The 21,877-nt window shown below is 47.1% G+C and overlaps 1 protein-coding gene across 2 annotated transcripts in view; it reads left to right on the top strand.

The window, feature by feature from the left end:
* GFRA4 (GDNF family receptor alpha 4) overlaps nt 1–21,877 on the top strand; it is a 72,762-nt gene that overhangs the window by 47,438 nt on the left and 3,447 nt on the right. For both annotated transcript variants that reach the window (XM_082051666.1, XM_082051665.1), the window contains exons 2-7: nt 8,320–8,598; nt 11,282–11,362; nt 15,069–15,414; nt 18,772–18,881; nt 19,946–20,080; nt 20,344–20,501. In XM_082051666.1, coding sequence (XP_081907792.1) covers nt 8,320–8,598; nt 11,282–11,362; nt 15,069–15,414; nt 18,772–18,881; nt 19,946–20,080; nt 20,344–20,501 — 1,109 coding nt within the window. The remainder of the gene's footprint in view (nt 1–8,319; nt 8,599–11,281; nt 11,363–15,068; nt 15,415–18,771; nt 18,882–19,945; nt 20,081–20,343; nt 20,502–21,877) is intronic.

Raw genomic sequence — 21,877 nt, 5'->3', positions numbered from 1 at the left:
TTGGAACACATAGCACTTTCTTTGCTCTGATGACTGGAAAATCAGCACCATTGCAATCGCTGATAATGAACTTGAGCATGTAAACCAAGTAGGGGAGACTATTGTGAATGTCTAGCATGTAGCTGACATCATGAATACTGCTTTGATTAAATTATTCTTTAGTTGTCCCAGTTCCCCCATATATAGACCTCCATTTGTCTTTGCCTGTCTCTGCAGGGGATTGTCCCACCCTTGCCCCATGTTTCCTGCATCTTACCTTAGACTTATATCTGGGACAGGGACTTTTAATTTCCTTTATGTGTGTCAAACCCAGGTGACGACCAAGGTCATCAGTTTCTTGACGATGGTGCAAAGCGAGTCATCAACGTTGCAGTTGTAATTGGTTGGCCAGAGAGGTGGTGGATAAACCATCCCTGGAGACATCCCAGGCCAGGCTGGACGGGGCTCTGAGCAACCTGAGCTGGTGAAGATGTCCCTGTCATGGCAGGGGGGGCACTGGGGAGGCTGAGAAGGTCCCTTCAACCCAAACTATTCTACGATTCTATGGCTTTTAGAAGTCTCCAGCTTCCCATCTAAAATTGCCCTTTTTCACCTCAATTCAGGGTGGCAACATGCTTAATAACATTAAAAACATGAGGATTGCTGCTTTCACCGTTGCAGTGGAGAGCTCTGACGTGTCACACACTTTTCTCAAGGACATCAAAGAGGAAGAGAAAATGTCACAGCACCGGACAGGGCAAATGGAAGTCACCCACGTGTGGAGCATTACAGACGATTTCTATCCTTTTTAGGTCACTCTCAGTTCATCTGAATGCAGCACTAATTGAAGTTATAATGACTCCTCTTTCAATGGCAGCTTTCATTCGGAGTACTTTGATATGCCAGTAAGAGTTATGTTAAAACACCAGCAATAAATACACATTCAAAGCAATACACTTAGTGCCTCAGCTGTAAAGTCTGTACATGGTCTCATCAGCTGTATTTTTGACTGAATAGGTGCTAGGCATGAACAATACTCACTGCATTTGCCACACTGTGCCATGTCTCTCCGAGAAAATCCATAGTAGATTATTTTCTTACAGACAAGATGCCAACGATGTCTTCCTGGGATCAGCCTCATAAGAAGAATAAAGATCATTCCGAATAGCAAGAGTCCTCGATATTCTTATTGAGTCACCTTCCTTGGGATGTGCTTTCTACAGCATACGAAGGTGAAATACCAGACTTGGATTAATGGGAAGCCATGCAATCAAAGCTCTTGCTCACCATCATATTTTAGGTGAATATGGGTATGTCTGAGTCCTGTCCAGGACATAGAACATCCCTGGACAAGGGACATCAGAGGTCAGAAAGCAGATAGAACACAATCTCGTATGATCAAGCAGACCCAGCCAGAGTTAGACCTAAAAAGGAGTGATCTTGGGTCTAAATTTTCTTTGTTATGCCTCAGCAGAGAACCTTCGTGTCACTACCATCTGTCGAGGTTTAAAGCCAAACTTACATGGAACTTCTGGTCTTATACATCTCCTTTAAGCACTTAGAGATCTCCTCCAGCACTTGAGACCTCACAATCTTCAATACAGTTGTCCTTAGAGATCCCTGCTAGGTGGGCTCATTGCACAGGATGGGATGCTTATTTTTAGGCACCTGTGTTAAGGTCCTAGTGACCACAAGCCCCACTAACCACCATCTCCTGTTGGTGGCATAGCTGGTTTGCTTTGGGATGGGGAAACACCTCTGTTACACCAGAAATCAGGGACTGAAGACAGCTAATATATCAATATCACAGTGTCCCCAAATTTTGGCAAGCAATGAATGTGACACGGATCACGTTCACTGCCAAAACTTGTGTCTTGTTGCATGATACAGGTTTCAGAGAACACATTTCAGAATAACGTTTGAGATTTCATGGATGCTCAGGAGCCTTAAGCCTTCTTTCTGGTCAGATGGATTAATCTTATTCGGAATATGTACACAACTATTTGCAACCAGGTCATGAACTGAGCGTGATTTGCATTTTCGTTTCATAAGAATATTGTTTGTAGCTGATTTGGTGGTTAGTCTGGCTGAGTCAGTCCAGCAGGACAGGGCATTCCAGAGGCATCTTTAGACAACAAAAGCTGAAGCCTTGTCAAAAAGGATGTGTTAGTGTAGGAAAGTAATGACATCTAGAGAGACTTCACCCCAAGTCATTGTGAGAGATTTCATGAGGAATTCTTTTCTTCTTAAGGCTAATGGAGTTATGGTGCAACTTCACCAGACCACAGACAATTAGAGGGCTCCGGATTTTCATCCCACTTTAAAGTTTGCAGACACAGTCCAACAATTAATGCTTTATCCCTTTTCTTTTTTTTTTCTGTCAGGTTCTAGTCATTGTCTTGGTAGGGGAAAAATAAATTGCTTCATCTTTTCAGGCTTCATCAGAGTGACACTTGCCTCCTTGGCAAATAGCTAAGAGAGCTACAGATGTGAAAAGCAGTCAAAGACAAGTTGGGGATTATTGAGTTCATCTTGCCAGATGTCTAAGATCCAACTCACCAAGCTCTCTTTGGCTTTCACTTAACACTTGTGACCACGTTTCGCTCTCACTTTGCAGTGTTAAGTCCCCCCTTGTGCAAATCCATCATGCCAAAGGATGGCTTGCTCAATAAACCTCCTGCCACGGGAGGGATCTTGACCAACAGGACAGCTCAAGTTTTCAGGCTTCTCTGAAGGTATCTAGGTGTCACGTATTAGTCTGTGTTAAGCAGCTAGAGAGATCGGAAGAATGTGGTTTATTTTGGTTTTGAATCCATGCTGGGGTAAATTATCTTCTACTCGGATCAGCTATTAGAAGAGAAGGAACCACTAAGTGAATGTTATTGTATTTATTTGTATTTCTGCAGTGCCTGTAAACTCCTGCTTGAAGGCACAGAGCAAACACAGACAAAAGATTGCTTATAACCTGAAAGTAAGGGGGGAAAGGTCAGAGTTGTAGGTACAAAGCATATTTTTAATGTCTGCTCGAGACATGCAGCATGTTGAACTTTCCGGTATTGCTTTGACACCCTCAGACATTACATTCCTGAGCTGTTCTCAGCAAATTCCACCATCTCAGTGCTGACTGGAAAGAATCACCAGTGAAAGAAGATCAGTTCGCACTGTGGGAGTTCATAATGTGTATGTGTTATGTTTGTAAAAGTATCTTAAGTCCGCAGAGAGCTGATAGCAATGAATGGTGTCATTCTGCTTGCATGAGCTGCTCTGATCTAATCCAGCAAAAGAGTGAGACAGCAGTCCGAGTGTTCGTGGTGTTGGAGAACAGAGCATGCACTAAGCTCAGAGCGAGATGGATGGAAGGGAACTTTCCCTTTCCCGGAGAACAGCATCCCAAAAGGAATTGCTGGGCACTGCAAAATCTCCCAGCCATTTACACAGGTTGGCTGGTAGACTGATTCTGGGTGGTAAAACACTAGCCCCGGTAGGCCAGAGAGGTGGTGGCTGAACCATCCCTGGAGACATCCCAGGCCAGGCTGGACGGGGCTCTGAGCAACCTGAGCTGGTGAAGATGTCCCTGCTCATGGCAGGGGGGGCACTGGGGAGCTGGGAAGGTCATTCCAACCCAAACTATTCTGTGATTCTATGAGGACACCCATCCAGCTTTACAGGCAAAACAAGGCTTGTAAACAGACACCTCTCACACAACGTGACACATTGTGTGTGACGTGTCTTGGTCAGCAGAAGACCTCTGAAGTGCAGCAGGCACATGAGGTGACAGAGCAGAAGAGATCCCACAGCATGGAAGATGAAAAAGCACAGGAGGTCCATCCATCCTGAGCATGAGGGGAGTGAGAGGCAGGAGCCTTCTGCATTGTACCTGTACTCATTGTGCAAGATTTGGCAGGCCTAATTTAGGAAGAATTGTGTAAAAGATGGCCAACTAACCTGAAGGGATAATAAACCACCCCTGTTGCTCTGTTGGAGATGTCGGATAGTTATTCTCTTAGCAGCAAATATTGTAAAAGTAAACGCCAAATGTTCTGGAGTCAATTGTTTGTCATGCAAATAATAGCAACGTTCATTGCTCCATAGGACTGTGTGTGAATCAGAGGTGTAAAAGGATTGACACCTCATACATACAAAAAAACAGAGGGGAGGGGGATGTACCCCAAAGCCCCAGGCTGAACAGCACCAGGAGGAATGGTGTTGTTCCTACCAAAACATCTGAAACCCAAGTGTTGGTTGGATCAGAATGGCAGAACCCCATGTTGGTCCTCTCCAGGTATTTTGTTCCCCATTTCCCAACTGGCACATGGGGTCAGTGTCACCCTTTCCTACCCCAGACACAGCTGCATTTTCTTGGTGAGTGGAATTATCCCCTCCTTGTCAGACCTCCTTGTTGAACAAAATGCCCTTTGAAACACCTGTATAAGAAGAACTGAGGGTCTGTTAAGTGAGTGGGAAGAACTAGATTTTTCTCTTATGCCTGTACATTAGGAGTAACCTTATATAAGTGTCACTGAGGTAGGCAAGAGCAGAGACAGATGTGGAGCATAGCTACAAACAGGATGTGAAAATAAACTCATTACTCCATCTGCCCACCGTAAACAGCATGAAATTAGCAGCAAGTGAGGAATAAAAACCCAGACAAATGGCCTTTTAAAGAGAGCAGAGGGAGCTGGAAGTTGTGCTATTAGAAAAGCAGAGAGATGGGAAGCCCAAGCCATGCACAACCCAGGGCATATCAAACCCCCCAGGTCAATCAGGGGCAGAGGTGGAGGAAAATCCTGCGGTGGAAAGTCCATGAGGTGCAAGTTTTGAAGGCAAAACCAGGAATGTCACTCCATCTTTGGGAAAGAAGACCTGATATTGCTTTTGTCCCTGTCTGTTAGGAAGCAGCATCTATTTTATAAGTCACAGAGATTATTTCTTTTTTTCCTAAGAGGTGCTCTCTTAATGTTGCAGAAAATTACTCTCTCAGGGGCAGTGTGAGGAGGAAAACGCGGTGTTATGTTGTCTCAGTTGCAAAGACATCGCTAACAATAAAAGCCCCTGAATGATTTGGGTTTTAAGTGACGTGATTATGGAACAGGTCATTCGTGACGCTCCACTTCAGGTTGATTCAAGCAGCTCTGTCATAAAGTCTGAACAGGGGTGTTTTATGCTTTGGGCTTGGGCTGTAAATATTCACCCCTGGCCTTTGTTCTGTGAAGCAAGTCTCAGCTTGAGGATATATTTACTTAAAATTTTGCAGGAAAATTTCTCAAATGCTCAATCTGCTTGATTTATTTAAAGTGGGATCCCAAAATGTTTTACAGCTTTTATGGGCTGGCTGTGTTTATAACCATCCTGGGGAGTATCTTCTGCAATTCATGTAGCGGAGAGGGGAAGGAGGGTCATAATTTCTATTTTAACCTACTTTTGTAGCATCTGACTTGACACTGACAAAGTCATCTCTTCCAGAATAAAAACTGCCATTCTTTATCCTTGTCCAGAGGAGATCCTTTGGAGAAAGCCAGGGCAAAATAAGTCAAAAATAAATATATAGTTTTTACCCCTATGGATTCAGCTCAGATATGTGCACAGAAAATTCAGTGGTGTCTGGAAGCAGAAACTATAAGCAGCTCTGGCTCGTTTTATAGATCTCAGTGAAATTGCAGACCAAATGATATTTCAAGGAAACTGTTTCCTTGTGTTCAGAGTTCTTCAAGATATGACAGCCCAAGGCAGAGTTTCCTATATGTTGGAAATCACTTCTCTCTCCACATTTGGCAGATCCAAACAAGCCTTGAGTGCTAAATAAACCAGGTCTATGAATAAATCAGGGGTAGGAGAACTCAAATTTGAGGTGTTGCGAGATTTGAGATACCCAAAAGCTTCACGTAGACCATGAGGCACTTTGAAATAGTCTGGAGTTTGGTGGAAGGTTTTGCATTTGAGATGCCATTGGGATGTTTCAGGAGGAAACCTCCTGGTGGGTTCACCCAAAGTTTGTAATAAATGTAACTGAAATATCTGAACACCAGCTGCTATCTTCTACAACAGAAGCAGGCCCTTCTTAGCAAGCACCCTGAGACTTCTAAGGAAATAGAAATGGATATATTGGGCTCAAGTGGTGAACATGGGGAACATCAAAGACAGGTGCAGAAATTCAGGGCAGGAGAGGTAGCAGGTGGAAAAAGGGACTTTATGGAGAGATCAATAGACTCTTGGAGGGAGGAGAGATCTCATGAAGCCCTCAGAGATGGAAATCAGGGCCACACATTTTTCCCAGGAGAGAGTATTTTCTAATGTTGTCTGAGTTGAGTCCCAGCAGGAGCAGACCCTGGAGGGGCTCAAAAACCAAAAGGTGGTCCCATCTTACCTACCCCATGAAGGGGAAAGTATCCTTACCTTTCTGCTTCCTATCCAACAGGAAGACAAGTTCTGTTAGGAACAAAGAGTTCCTTCGGGAAGCATTTGAGAAGTCCTCCTTCAAGGTCATGGCAGCAGTTTCTGTTTTTATAGGATCTGAAATTATGTTATAGGCACGGGGACTGATTCTCGTCTTCCATAAACCAGTTTTCCCTCTTCATCGCTCCCCCAAGCCATGCCTGACCTAGGTCAGCATGCTCCAGAGCACCCCACCAAATGGAAGGTGGTGCAATTCACCTTGTCCTTCACCCCTTAAGTGCCACCATGCACTCATGCAGCCCATGTCACAGGCTACATTGAGGCAGCCTGCCCCCTGCAGTCCACAATGCTCCATGACGGAGCAGATCTCCACCCACAGGCTATAAAAGTTAAGGGTGGAGCAGATCTCCACCTGCATCCCATGGAGGTTAAAGGAGGAGCAGATACCCAGCTGCAGGCCATGGAGGTTAATGGTGGAGCAGGTATCTGCCTGCAGCCCATAAAGGACCGCAGGTGGATGTTCAAAGGAGGCTGTTGTCCTGTGGATAAGTCCATGCTGGAGCAAGATCCTTGCAGGACCTGTGGAAAGAGGAGTCCAGGGTGAAACAGGTTTTCTGGCAGGACTTGTGATCGATGGGAGACCTGTACTGGAGCATTCTGTTCCTGAAGGGCTGCACCCCATGGAAGGGATCCATGTTGGAGTCGTTTGTGAAAAGCTACAACCTGTGGGAAGGACTCATGTTGGAGAAGTTCATGGAAAGCTTTCTCCTATGCTGGAACATAGAAGATCGTGAGGAGTCCTACCCTGAGGAGGCAGGAGCAGCAGAGATGGTGTGTGATAAACTCACCACAACCCTTGTTCCCTGTTCCTCTGTATTGTTTCAGGGGCGGAGGTAAAGAAATTGGGAATGAAGTTGAGCCTGGGAGGAAGGTGTTTTAAGATTTAGTTTTTATTTCTCATTATCCTACTCTGATTTGATTGGTAATAAATTAAATTCATTTCTCCCAGTTGAGTCTGTTTTGCCCATGACAGTAATTGCTGAGTGATGTCCTTGTCCTTATCTCGACCCACAAGCCTTTCATCATATTTTCTCTCCTGCGTTCAGCTAAGGAAGGGACTGATCGAGCAGCTTTTGTGGGCACCTGATCTCCAGCCAAGGTCAACCCACCACATCCTGTTTCCAGACTGATCCCATTCAGGGCCACTTTCTGAAATCAGGAGGACCCTGGTTTCAAGGAGAAAGAGGGCACTGCTACTGATGGCCCAGTAACGTGAGAGAGGGTTGGTTTGAGGAGTTGAACCTCAGGTTGTGCCGTGGATCCTTAACATCCTTTTAATTTTGTTTCACCCACTCTTATTTGTTTCACCCACTGCTGAGAAGTGCTGCAGCACACTTGAGGGCCCAGTGTGTGTCAGCCACATCATAGGGGTAATTCATGAGCAGGAGTGGTGAGATCTGGCATTTAAACACCCCAGCTGACCTGCTGGGGAGGGATCTGCCTACTTGATGACTTCAGAAACAAGGTCATCGCTTGTAGAGTGGGTGGTGATGAGAAGGATTTCCAACTTTGCATATGAAGATGAATGTTCCAGCCTGTTTAGCTCATGGGATAGTAGGACAAGGGGTATTGGTTTCAAACTGGAACACAAAAGGTTCCATTTAAATGAGAGAAGAAACTTCTTACTGGTGAGGGTGGCAGAGCCTGGCCCAGGCTGCCCAGGGGGGTTGTGGAGTCTCCTTCTCTGCAGACATTCCAACCCGCCTGGACACCTTCCTGTGTAACCTCATCTGGGTGTTCCTGCTCCATGGGGGGATTGCACTGGATGAGCTTTCCAGGGCCCTTCCAACCCCTGACACTCTGGGATTCTGTGATGGGATGTATGATTAATTTCCCTATCGAGGGTTGCTCCACCACCCTCATGCCCCATCTCCATTTTTCTTGCAGAAGGTATGGCGGAAGCTGTCAGCTCAAGCAGGGACTGCCTTCAAGCAGGCGAGTCCTGCACCAACGACCCCATCTGCAGTGCCAAATTCAGGACCCTCCGGCAATGCATCGCAGGCAATGGAGCCAACAAGCTGGGCCCCGACGCCAAGAACCAGTGCCGGAGCACCGTGACAGCCCTGCTCTCCAGCCAGCTCTATGGCTGCAAGTGCAAGCGAGGCATGAAAAAGGAGAAGCACTGCTTGAGCGTCTACTGGAGCATCCACCACACGTTGATGGAAGGTCAGTTGTGCAAGGTGCTCGCTTCTGATGTTCTTCTTGCAAGGGAATTACTGCTGGGGCTTTGTGCAGAGTCCCCCAGCACCAAAGTGGCTGCAAAAAGATCACTCCTGTAGTATTCTCTTCCCTCTCAAGACCTACTGACCCCCATGGTAATGGCATTTTGGGGAAAGCAATCCTAAGAACCTCAGACACCTCCTCCTTTTTTGTTTTAACCTGGTCTGCTGTTTTTTTATGACATTCCCAGTATACCTTGAGATCTTTTGCTGGGGAAATGCATGGTATGTTTAGCATCTAAGTACGCTAGCCAAGATCGTGAAAACTGTGGATTTTACAGAAGAACAGACATTGAGGAAAAAACTGAATGAACTTAAATCACCCTCTCAGAGGCTTTCAAATGCACCAGTGTCTTTGGGTTAGTGAAGATTTGGGGCTGATGACAGCAAGTTGGAATTTAAAGTGTTCCCAGAGCCGGTATTTAGTAAGTTTGGGTTTTGACATTTTTTAAGAGTCATCATAAAAGCGCGCCTTGGTGGCCATAACTCTTCCTTGTCAGGCTGGTGAGTATTTTATGCACCATGAAAATTAAAATGGGGAATAAACCAGAACCCTCCAGCCATGGGCTGCAAAATAGATTAATAAAACACTGCTGGCTGAAAGCTGAAAGGAAAGGTGCAGGGTGATAACACAGGCCAAAGGGCCAAGCAAAACAAAGAGGATGGAGACTATAATGCACAGGCTTGCCAGAAAGGGAACTGCTTCATCAACTTCATGGAAAGCTTTTGGGCACCACAGCTTGCAGGGTGCAGAGCGTAGTGACATGAGCTGACTGGGGAAATAAGAGACCTCTGTGCTCTCCAGGATCCAACCTTTCCCATAGTTACCTGCCAGGTAAGCCTGTTTTTTGCATTGAAATGAAGCCTGGGGATGCGGTGGCAATCCAGCCCCTCCATTCATCTTCACAGGGTGAGTTGCAAGCTTCATGGCCTGAAGCTTTGGACACAGTCCATCAGTGATGTGGTTGTGCAGGACAAGGGTGTCAGGAGGACTCCCAGCTCTGGGACTGCTGCTGGAAGGGCAGGAAGAAGATGGCAGGGAGTGCTGCGGACAGGTGTGGGTCTCCAGATGCTGAGCAGGAGATGGGTGCTGGATGGCCAGGTTGGGTGGGCTTCCTGCTTGGGACCTTCATCCTGGGGATGACTGTGAGAGGGCTGCTGTCAGAGACTGCCAAGACTCTGCCCTACTCTCATCTGCTGTCATGTTCCATTTTTTTCAAGCACTGAGTTCACTTGCAATGCAGATTCACACTCCCAAACCTTTGATTTCCTTGCCTTAATTTCCCCGGGGAAATATATTTCATAATAGTCACATGTTTTAGAGTCCTTACACATGTTTAATTGACTGAGAAAGGAAGCCGATCCACATGCTCCATGTAGGGCTTTGTCTCTGTCATACATACCCAGGAGGCTGTAAAAAGCTTCCTAGAAGCCCTCTTATAAAATCAATTGTGGAAGTGTGTGCTCAGGGAATTTACAAAGCATCCTATTTACTCAGCTTCTCTTGAGTGCGCCTGTGTTTAGCCACCTTCCCATTTGGAGACACAATAACATGATGACAACCCGATAACAATTCTCTGATAAGGTGCTATATCATCAGGACATAAAACTGCTACGCTGAACATACAAATGGTCCCCTCTCCAGTCAGTAACGATGCAAGATATTTCAATGAAGGTGTAAAGCTGCCTTGTAATGCACCTGTGGTAATTGCACAGGGCTGTGTACCCTGGGAGCTATTTCTTCCTGACCGCAGCTGGTGATCAGCATATGCCCCGAGCATGAAGTTTGATAGTCCTTTTATCCCAGCCAGTACATCTGCTGCTGTCCATATCCATCTAAATGTCTAATAAAAAAAAGAACAAGAAGAAAAAAAAAAGTGATACTGAGCTGTTTGCTTCAATAATATTCTGTGGTATCTGTCAGGATGATGGGGCATTGCAGACCATTGAGCGGAGGAAAGTAACGCACCGATTGAATAAAATTAACTTCCCAGCAAGTTAAAAATGAAGAGGAGAAGTTTCTGCGGGAGCTGTGGGTCATTAGCTCTATGCTGAGTAAGAAAGGGCTGTGTGGAATGAGAAGGGGAGAGGTGTTAGTAAATATGAAGGTGTGTGTCTTGCCACACAAACAGCCCTGGCTGTGTCCTAGAAACAGGTGAGGACCATCGGCCCAGGGAGGGACGTATAGGAAACAGCAAGGATTGTGATGGAAACCCCATGTACGGAGCTGGTGCTCTGAACTCTGCTCATGAGGGAGAACCTGTGCTACAGTCTGGTGTCCTCAGTGGCAATCCCTGTCAAGGGACCCAAGACTCAAGCTGTAGAGAATTGCAACTCAACAGTTCCCTAAGAGGCTGTCCTACTCCAAACCTGTGATGTACCTTTAAAAAGCCAGTTACATCCTATTCCCTTCTCTAAGGTAAATGGATACTCAGAGTCACAGGAACTGATGAATGTTGGGCATTCATCAGTTCCTGTGACTCTGAGTATCCATTTACTTATGGACTTTAGAGCACACATCCCCCTGGACCCACCAAGCAAACCTGCACTGCATCTGTAGAACCTTGTACATCTTGGACATCCCTCAGGAATCTCAGTTGCCTTCTTACCAACTTCTCTTTTCAACCCAGGCATGAATGTACTGGAGAGTTCCCCCTACGAGCCGTTCATCAGAGGCTTTGATTACGTCCGTCTGGCATCCATCACCGCAGGTAGGTAGGTGGGAAGATGCTCCTACATTGAGTGGTTCAAACAGGGGGGAACTGGCTTTGGGATCAAGCGCTATGGACAAGGTGGTCCTTTGTGGGCTCTTCACAAAGCATTGCTGGGGTCTTGCAATCATTTTTCCAAGGAGCTGCTTATCGTTCCTGTGCTAAACTGTTGGTAGAAGAACACAGGAAAAAAATCACTTGTGATTTTCATTATTTGCCTTTTCCTGTCCTGTGAAGGGCTGGGACTGATGGGTGTGGTAGGAAGGCGTCTTCCAATGAGCCATCACAGGTGGGCTGATTCTCCATAGCAGGTGGATGATCTCTGCCATGCAGACACCTTGCTGAGCACAGGCTGCTTGGGTATATCTAGGTACGAAAATGTACATCCACATCAGTCACAGGGTCAAACTCTGCAGGCGAAATGTCAATAACCCAGCCTCCTGCTTGATCCCAGCCACAGCCTTTAACCTCATGCCCTGAGGGCGACCTCAGGACTCAGACCCATGTTCTGATCTGCATCATGTAATCCGCTTAATAACATGAGCAGAGCTGCCTGACACCTTTTAACCTCTCCGAGGACGTGAACCCCTGCTCAGCAGTTAAAAGGTCAGCGCGGTGGCTCTTAAGCCATCCATCACCAACATCACAGCTGCCACCACAACCAGCATTCAGCTCTGCTTATGCACCACAGCCATGGGGAAGCTTTACCAACAGTGATTTTTTTACCAAACTACCCATCTGGGAGCAGGTAATAATAGAATCATAGAACAGTTTGGGTTGGAAGGGACCTGCAAAGCTCCCCCAGTGCCCCCCCTGCCATGACAGGGACATCTTCACCAGCTCAGGTTGCTCAGAGCCCCGTCCAGCCTGGCCTGGGATGTCTCCAGGGATGGTTCATCCACCACCTCTCTGCCCAACCTGGGCCAGGCTCTCACCACCCTCAGTGTAAAAACACTTCTTCCTTGTGTCTCTGTCAGATGTGACAGCACAGCAATCCTGTTACTGCTCTTCCCAAACCTGCACCTGACTTTGGGGTGGCATCCACAGCTCGACGCACCCAAGTGAGTCAGGAGCAGCACATCCCTGCAGCCGGTGGATGTCTGCAGTCCCTGAGATGGCAAGGCACTTGTTAGGTGAAAACATCCAGGAGCAAATTAACCCATCAGACATCAACAATCTGAGCAGCAAGGGGAAGAGGGAGGGCTCTCCCTGACCTCACATCTTCTTATTGACTCCACTTGACTGATTTGAGCATGGAAAGTGAAGCATGCACAAAGCCGTTTGCCGGGTCATGGCCTTCTTTGCTTGTGTTTTTCCTCTTTCACTAGAAGTCCTACAGGGCTCTTCAGAGCACGGCAAAATCCAGGGATGGGGATTTTTATGCATGGTTAACACATTGTCAGGTTTTTAAAGCAGACTGTAACTGGTTGGGCAGCAAAGTGAATGGGAGCGGAACAGCAGGGATATGTACCAAAGGACTCAGCATCCATCTAGGGATGTGACATTTCTTGGTTTAGCCATTTTTTTACTATTTATACTCATCAACGCCTTCTATAACACATCTTACAACCTGCCATCTCATGCCTGTCCAGTGCCCAGTCAGCATCGCCAAAGGACCCTCTTTCAAATCTACCGAAAAAATAACTCAATAACTTGTTGAAACATAAGACATTCCCATGACCTGTGTCAGATCAACAGATGTTTTTAACCCAATTTAAAAAATGAATAAAAAATAGTCACTATTAAAGATGTACAAGTGGAATTATATCCCTCCACTCTAATTGTAGTGGTGATTTAAAAAAGCACATCCTTCATTGTTGAGTGGGAAGAGGAGAAAAGGGAGCGCATTCCCTGTGGTTCATTAACTGAATGGGTAATGAAACCCTTCCAAGTAACAGTTTCCTACACTTTTCCTGGCAGCTCCCCAGCGTAAACTGTTGCTCTAACAATATTGATCTCTGGGCATTTTTAAAGGGAATTACCTACGTGGTAGGAACACACCAAGCAGCAGTTTCACCCGTCATAAAATAACTGCAAAAACTTGGAATTTTACTTCCAGTTCGCTGCAAGCAGTTGGGACAAGAAGAAGGGAAAAATAAATGCTCGGAGAAGGAGAATCTGATAACATCAGTGAAAATGAAGGCGGGCAGCCAGTTTTTAAGTGCTCAGAGAGACTGTCAACGTTTTTACATTTGTCAGCAGTGACTGGCTGGTTTTAACTCCAGGCCAAAGATAGGGCTTGACTCTGCCCTGGAAATTTATCATTCTGGGGATATTTCCTCTGTGAAAAATCCTCCTTTGCTCTGGAAAAAGTCCTTCTACTGTGCTTCAGATCATGGGCTTTATTCAGAGAAGTGAAACACTGCTTCAAATTGATTTTCTCTCTCATGCTTGGAGGACCTCTGATCAGGCAGAGCCTAATTTCTCAACCAGCTCCTACCAGGGACCCTGTAGCATTTCTCCCCTCTATGAAAAGAGTCCCAACTATCTTTGAAGGAGCCATAGAATCAGTGTTATACAAGTATTTTTCACTCTTTCCTGTTCCCCTGTTTGCAGAGTAGGTTGTTGGCATGTAAAGTCATGGGACCCCTATTTGCCTACCAAAGACAATGTGGTTCTCATTTGTCAGCACAGTTTTTGCTTTATTATCCTGGACTTTTGTTCCCCTCTTCTTTAAGAGGGTGGAAATGCAGAGGGATTTTACCAAAGGGGTGACCTTGCAAAGGCTGCGGTGAGAGACCTATGTGTGCTCATGTGTAGGCAGCATCAAGGTCCCAGGGCATAAGGTTGGATTGTAGCTCCGATCCCCATCCCATCAAGAAGATGGCCATACTGGGAAGGACTGGTCTGGATGGGGGAAGCTAGGGCACTGCTGGGGGGCTCTGAGATCCAGACAGCTCTCACTTAGTTGGGCAGATCCTGGGATGAACATAGTGCAGGTGCTGACAAAGCCCAACTTGACCCTCTGAAGGCCTAGGGAAACTCATTGCACAGGGTAGAGAGTCTGGGGTGAAAGTGTTGGTGAAGACCACCCACGTATTAGGAAACCTGGCACGGCCTCTGACAGTGTTTGATCTTGAACAATTTTTTTTTTTTTAAATAAGGTTCATTAGAAGAGATCCCGTCATACTGGTGGATCCAGTCATGGCCATGAGTAGATGCGCTTTCTAATGACTTCTGTCTTCCCAGGCCTCAAGTTGGTTTATTCATGTTGCTTGGGTGTTATAAGACACCCAGGGTAGAATAAAACTTCATTTCAGTAGATGTAGGAGCTTGGTGGATTGGGCTCTGAGCCGTGAGGTTTGTTGTGTGTCCCTGGCACCTCTTGGGAAAGTTGAATAGGGAAAAAGGATTTGACCCTGCTGGGATGCAGAGAGCAAGTGTGAACTTCACCCTGGCCACTGCCTTCCTAGAGGGGTACTGGCATCGCTGAAGTGGCCATGGTGGTACACGAGGTGGTAGATGCCCCATCCCTGGAAACATTCAAGGTCAGGCTGGACAGGGCTCTGAGCAGCCTGAGCTGGGTGAAGATGTCCCTGCTCATGGCAGGGGTTGGACTGGATGAGCTTTGAAGGTCCCTTCCAACCCAAACCATTCTATGATTCTATGGATGGGAGCAGGACAGGGATGAAGGTCTGAGCACAGGGTGGTGAACTGGTGGGGAGGTCAGCGCAAAACCCCAACACCATTTTCCACCACCTTGCAGGGTCTGAGAATGAAGTGACTCAGGTGAACAGATGCCTGGACGCTGCCAAAGCCTGCAATGTGGATGAGATGTGCCAGCGGCTGCGGACGGAGTACGTCTCCTTCTGCATCCGCCGCCTGGCCCGCGCCGACACCTGCAACCGCTCCAAGTGCCACAAGGCTCTGCGCAAGTTCTTTGACCGCGTGCCACCAGAGTACACCCATGAGCTGCTCTTCTGCCCCTGCGACGACACGGCCTGCGCCGAACGCCGGCGGCAGACCATCGTTCCTGCCTGCTCCTACGAGTCCAAGGAGAAGCCCAACTGCCTGGCGCCTCTGGACTCCTGCCGGGAAAACTACGTCTGCAGGTAAGGTTTGCACAGCGGGGTGGCCAACGTGGAGAGCTGTCCCTCAAACAAGCCTGGGCACCATGCACCAGTGACAGCCCTGTGAGCCAACACACTCATCTGAAGGGTCCTGTCTGGGGACACATATCCCACCACAACCCACTGATGGGCCATTGCCTGAGTGTCTCCTTCTTGTGACCCATGTCCTTGTCTCATGCTTTATATGGACGGTGTTACCAAATAGGAGAAGATTTGAAATATTTTTGCTGGAGTTCTTTAGATCTTTTCTATGGGTTTTTGGCAGATGTGCTATGGAAATAGTTCCAGAAAGGTGCAGGCTATCAGGGATGTGGTGTGTAGTGCTTGCAGCCACTTCCACCAACCTGTCTCCTCACTGTCTGTCTTCCCTAGCCAAGAGCATCCTACAGGAGCACCCAAGGTATCCCAAAAGTGACAGGCACATCTAGATACCCTAAAACCATGGCTTTATTTTTTTTAATAAGAAAAATTAACCATATATATATAAAAAATATACCCTTCTGCTGCAAGGCTGGATGTTCTAGTGATTGCAATAGCAGCCTCAGAGTCACAGTTGTCTCTCCAGATGTGTCATGCAGTATGTGGCCAGGGTGGTTTGTTCCTCTGTTTCTCTTCAAGCCCTGTGCATGCACACATCCACAGACCCATCCCAATGTGCACACTCACAGACATACCCCTTGAGTGTTTTTTCACCCAGTTGTACTATTTTCAGCCCTCTGTTTCTCAAAAAAGTCTCCAGAAGGTTAATCTGCATACAGCTCTCAGGAGTGGAGCCCATCTGTCAGTAAGAGATGAAAAGACCCCAACATCAGTCGTACTGCACCAAATGTGGTGCAGCCCAGTGTCCTCTGTGCAGCTGTGGCCATGAGCAGACACCTAGAGAAGAGCAGAACGACAAGTGCAGGACACATAGAATCACAGAATCACACAATCAATCACAGAATAGTTTGGGTTGAGGGGAACTTCCCAGCTCCCCCAGTGCCCCCCCTGCCATGACAGGGACATCTTCACCAGCTCAGGGTGCTCAGAGCCCCGTCCAGCCTGGCCTGGGATGTCTCCAGGGATGGTTCATCCACCACCTCTCTGGCCAACCTGGGCCAGGCTCTCACCACCCTCAGGGACAACAATTTCTTCCTCATGTCCAGCCTGAATCTCCCTCCTTTAGTTTTAAACCATCACCCCTTGTCCTATCACAACAGGCCCTGCTCAAAAGTCTGTCCCCATCTTTCTTATCAACTCCTTTTAAGTACAGAAAGGCAGTAATAAGGTCTCTCCAGAACCTTCCCTTCTCCAGGCTGAAAATCTCCCAGTATTGTCCCAGTCTCTAATTATTGTAGGCTTTGGGATCTCCTGAGCTGACCTTCCAGCAGCCACCCCCTACTAGCACATCATCTTTAATTTACAATTTTAAAATTATGTCTTTTCACAAAGGGAGGTGAGAGCAGCCTCATCCTCTTGAAAGGATGGACCGGTACTAATACCCTCACCCCTCTGCACCCCAGAAACATGGAATAAGGAGAACAATTGAGCTATACATCTGAAGATACCCAGGGAATCCAAAATAGAGGGGTACTGCCCTCTCCCTAACAAGACAAGCAGGCCCAGCAGGGAAGAAGAGGTTCAGAGGGTCTCCTGGTGTTGCTTCCCATGAGGCAGGAAAATATTTCCTGCAAGCGGCACAGCTGTTAATTATCTGGTTCCTTGGTCTCTGAATATATAATATAAAATATCCTCTAGAGACACAGTGGGAGCAAGGGGTTGGCGTCTGACCCGGTCAAAGCTAGCACTGCAGAAACCACAGGGAGAACCAGTAACAAATCATGGCACTTTAAAGAGATAGAGTAAAATACTCCAGGGCTAATCCTGCCCACACTGCTTAGTCCTCCTGCAGCTTCTCCACAGCTGTAACCCCTTGAATTTCCCAGCTTGGAGGGCTGGGGTTTACTAACATGAATAATACAGAACCTCCAATCCTCCCTTTCCTAAATAATGCAGCAAAAATTTGGGCAAGAAGAGCTTTCCTGATCATTTCACAGGAGAAAGGGCTTTATATGGGACAAATCATGGGAACAAAGAAGAGAAGAAAAGGAGAGGACTGGGGAGGAGGAGACAAATGGGCAGGAAAGTGCAAGTCGGAGTGCTGACACTGACCAGGAGCACTGACAATGTGTCTGGAAGAAAGAGGCTGGTTGGAAGGAGCAAAATGCTCAGTTCTTCGAGATTACCCAGGCAGAGCAAACATTTGAGACGCCCAGTTCAGACATTGCAGTTCTAGTGCTTGCTGGGGTTTCCTAAGCAGCTCAAATGCTATGTGAGGTGTCTTCTTACCTGGCCATGGGAATCCTGTTTGGATGGATCTGAATCTCTGGTAGGTCCTGTGTCCTACCTGTAAGCCCCATATAGATGTCTTAGAAATCCTACAATGATGTCCAAATGCCACTAGATGCCTATGAGCCAACAACTGACTCTTCCCTAAAGAATTAGGTGGCAAATATCTGTTTGTCAGCATGATTTGCAAAGTTTATCCAACCAAGCCAGCAAGGGAGCCACATGCAAAGAGCAACCTGACAGTCTGTCTGAATGATGCCCCAACTTCCCTGCATGGCCCAAACAGTCCCAACAAGCCCAGCATGTGACTCAAAGGAGCTTTGTGCTAAGTGGCTTGGTGCTTTGACCCACACAACGTGAAAACCCAAGCACGGTGGTCCACAGTCAGACCTGTGGGCCATACACCTCTTGCTCCAGAAGCTTCAGAAAGTCCAAACTTCTCCTAAGAATGAGTGCCTGAAGCAGAGGATGTAACAGCAGCTCTGATAATGGGTAGAACATTTCATATCTGAGCCTTTGGGCATTTCCCTTAATCTCAGGATGACCTCAGCTACATTTAGAACACAGCCTTTGAAGAGAGAGAAACTGGACCAGAGTGATTCTTTCAGCAAATCAGTCCCAAAATGAAGGCTTAAGTCCTTGGGGAGGTTATTACCCAAGAGTCAGATAGTGGCAATACAGAATGAATTCCCTCACTGCCTGCAGCAGCTCTTTCCTTGAAAACCAGCTTCACACACCAGAAAACAAATATTTCTTCCAAGATTGCACCATTGTTGCAGTCCCAGAGGAAGCCTGTAAAACATCAGCTACAGCACCTATTCATGTGTCATCTCAAATTCACTTCTGGGTTTGTTGCGGGGGGCAGGAGAGTGTAAAATGATATTAATTCAAACTGGATTAGCAACACCTACTGCAGAAAAGGATTTTTACAAATGCCTTGCCTTCTGTAAACACGACCACCGTGCTATTATCTATGCTAGCGTGTCCCATTTTGTGCTCTCGTTCCATCAGGTCACGCTATGCGGAGTTCCAGTTTAATTGCCAGCCGTCCCTGCAGTCTGTGAGCGGCTGCCGGAGGGAAAGTTACGCTGCCTGTCTGCTGGCGTACACGGGCATCATCGGTGAGACGCTGCGTCAGAATCATAGGACAGTTTGGGTTGGAAGGGACCTTCCCAGCTCCCCCAGTGCCCCCCCTGCCATGAGCAGGGACATCTTCACCAGCTCAGGTTGCTCAGAGCCCCGTCCAGCCTGGCCTGGGATGTCTCCAGGGATGGTTCAGCCACCACCTCTCTGCCCAACCTGGGCCAGGCTCTCACCACCCTCAGGGACAACAATTTCTTCCTCATGTCCAGCCTGAATTTCCCTCCTTTAGTTTAAAACCATCACCCCTTGTCCCATCACAACAGGCCCTGCTCAAAAGTCTGTCCCCATCTTTCTTATTGTCCCCTTTTAAGTACAGAAAGGCCACAATAAGGTCTCCCAGAGCCTTCTCTTCTCCAGGCTGAACACCCCAACTCTCTCAGTCTCTCAGGTGGAAATAGATGGGCCACCCCAGGACATCTGCTCTGTCAGGGGTTCCCTGATGCCATCACCAGTGATGCCACTGGAAATCACTGTCTATTGCCATCTTGCTGACTTCAGAGGCTGAGAGACTGGGAGTTCAGGGACCCAGCTGGCACCTGTTAGTAAAAGCACAACCAGAGTCCAAAGACAAGACTCAATGGCCACAGGACTTGGTCCATCGTGATGGACGGGATAAATGGGCAATTCTTTTGGGTCAAGATTTCCTTCTGGTTTAGTCTTTCTTTTGTTGTCTCTGACCATTCTGTAGACCAAGCTTTGCTTTTTCAATGACACTGCGGAAAACTTTACACACGTTCACATACAGGTTTTGAATGTTATTAGGGAACTTAAGTTCCCAGGAGCCTCCCATTCCTTGGACATTTTAATTGACTGATGGCTTTTAATTGACTGGTGGTGGGCTGAGCAAAAGGGCTGCAGCTGCCCCTCTTCTCCTCCCTGGAAGCAAAACAGACCGGGGACACCAGTGTTTGAAGGGTTTTCTCATCCTGCCATCACGGGGGGGTGCTCAGCTGAGACTGTAAGAGAGGAGCAAAGGGAGAAATCATTGTCCCTTCTTGAAGTACCAACCTTGCGGTTAACCCTTCTCCATCTTTCCCGGCAGGCAGTCCCATCACACCCAACTACATTGACAACTCAACTTCCAACATCGCTCCCTGGTGCACGTGCAACGCCAGCGGGAACCGGCAGGAAGAGTGTGAGAGCTTTCTGCATCTCTTCACCGACAATATCTGTCTCCGTAAGTATCACCTGGCATGTTATGCTCTGGCAGAATTGCCCTCAAGCTGGTGAGGCTTTTTGTGAGTGAGGGTATGAAGATGCCCTGGTCTTCAAGAGTCTGTAGGTGTCCAGCTCCCTGTGCTTTCAGCATAGTAGCTGTGAATTCTTTCAGGCATGTATTTGGGTGATGCAGCCAAAAGAGGCCAAAGGAGGGATACATATGCTTTCTTTTTTGAAATATTGCCCTGACAACATTTTTTTCCATCTCTTTACCTCACAAAGAAAATGCCATTCTGGCCTTTGGCAATGGGACCTACCTGAACGCAGCCGTGGCCCCATCTATCCCCCCCACCACACAGATGTACAAGCAGGAGCGAAACGCCAACAGAGCCGTGGCGACCCTCAGAGAGAACATCTTCGAACACCTCCAGCCCACCAAGGTAGGAGAGGGTTGACTTGGCCCTAAGAGATGCTTGGAGGTGTCTATACCTCCTCCATGCCCTCCAGCCCTCCTCAACTCACCTCCCTCTTCCATCTGTGTCATTTCAGCTTTGTCCAGACATCCAACCTCCCCTCCACCTCCTACAGTCCCTGATTCACCCTTTTCTTCATTCTCCATTTCATATCCGAGCCTTTGGGCATTTCCCTTAATCTTAGAATGACCTCAGCTACATTTAGAACACAGCCTTTGAAGAGAGAGAAACTGGACCAGAGTGATTCTTTCAGCAAATCAGTCCCAAAATGAAGGCTTAGGTCCTTGGGGAGGTTATTACTCAAGAGTCAGATAGTCACAGATGCCCTGACATCTTCCCCAACATCAAGCACAGGGCTACATGCTCCTATCCCTCACTTTGCTCTTCTGCCTGTTGGTAACCATCGCTTTTCTTTCATGGGTGCTACAGAGTGATATGGGTTTTTTAGAAGTACTGAGAACATCCATGGGCTTTTCAGGAGTGTAGAAGGGGAGCCAGGACCACTGATTTGGCTCCTCACCCTCCTGCAGGGCAGCCCCAGAGCTTCAGACAAGCATTGCAGCTGCCTGGGGTGCAGGTTCCTTCTGTGTTAAATGAGGATCCTGGAGGTCATAATGTCAAGGCTTAACCAACTAAGGTTTGCTAAGCATTGGAAAATTTCACCTGAAAGGTTCTAGTCATCAGCAAATTGTTACTATCAAAGTAATATTTAATTGAAATTATTTAAAAACAAGTAACAGATTAATTCACTAGTGATGGCAGTAGTAGGCATTAAATATTTTATTTTTAAATAAAAAGCAATGACCTTGATTTGACACCCACCAGAGTAATTTTCAGATTGAATTATTTTACTATTAAATAATTAACAGCGACCCTGAGTTGCTGAACATTCAGGTAACAGAAGCTGTCAGTTAACTAGACTCCAAGGACTGAGCGTGGGCTTTGCGCTGGGCTAGACGATACCTTCAGAGAGCTTCCACACATGGAATTTTTTTAGCCTCTTCCCTCTTTCTTTTGCTGGCAAAACACCAAATTTAACTCCTTACACTCTGTTTTCACAGAGCAGCGGGATGGGAGGTGCAGAAATGTGGCCTCAGCAACCCTCACTGCTTTTCAGGGCATTGGTGGCCATGCTCAGGACAGACATAATTTCATCAGGCCATAAGCTCTGCATCCAGGAGATTTAGAGGGTTTGCTTCTAGCCAGTGTTCCCCAGACCTTAGAGTAGTCCAAGTAGTGGCCTGAGGTCCAGACCTTGCACTAAGAACTTCATCCTGGAAGTGATGGAGAAGCTATGAACCTTCCTCATCATTGTCAGTCCAGCCCAGACAGACAAATGCTGC

Source organism: Streptopelia decaocto (genome assembly GCF_964273445.1).
Source record: "Streptopelia decaocto genome assembly, chromosome: 4".
Taxonomy (NCBI): Eukaryota; Metazoa; Chordata; class Aves; order Columbiformes; family Columbidae; genus Streptopelia; species Streptopelia decaocto.
Note: the sequence above shows the minus strand (reverse complement) of the source record. Positions and strands in the feature narration are given on the sequence as shown.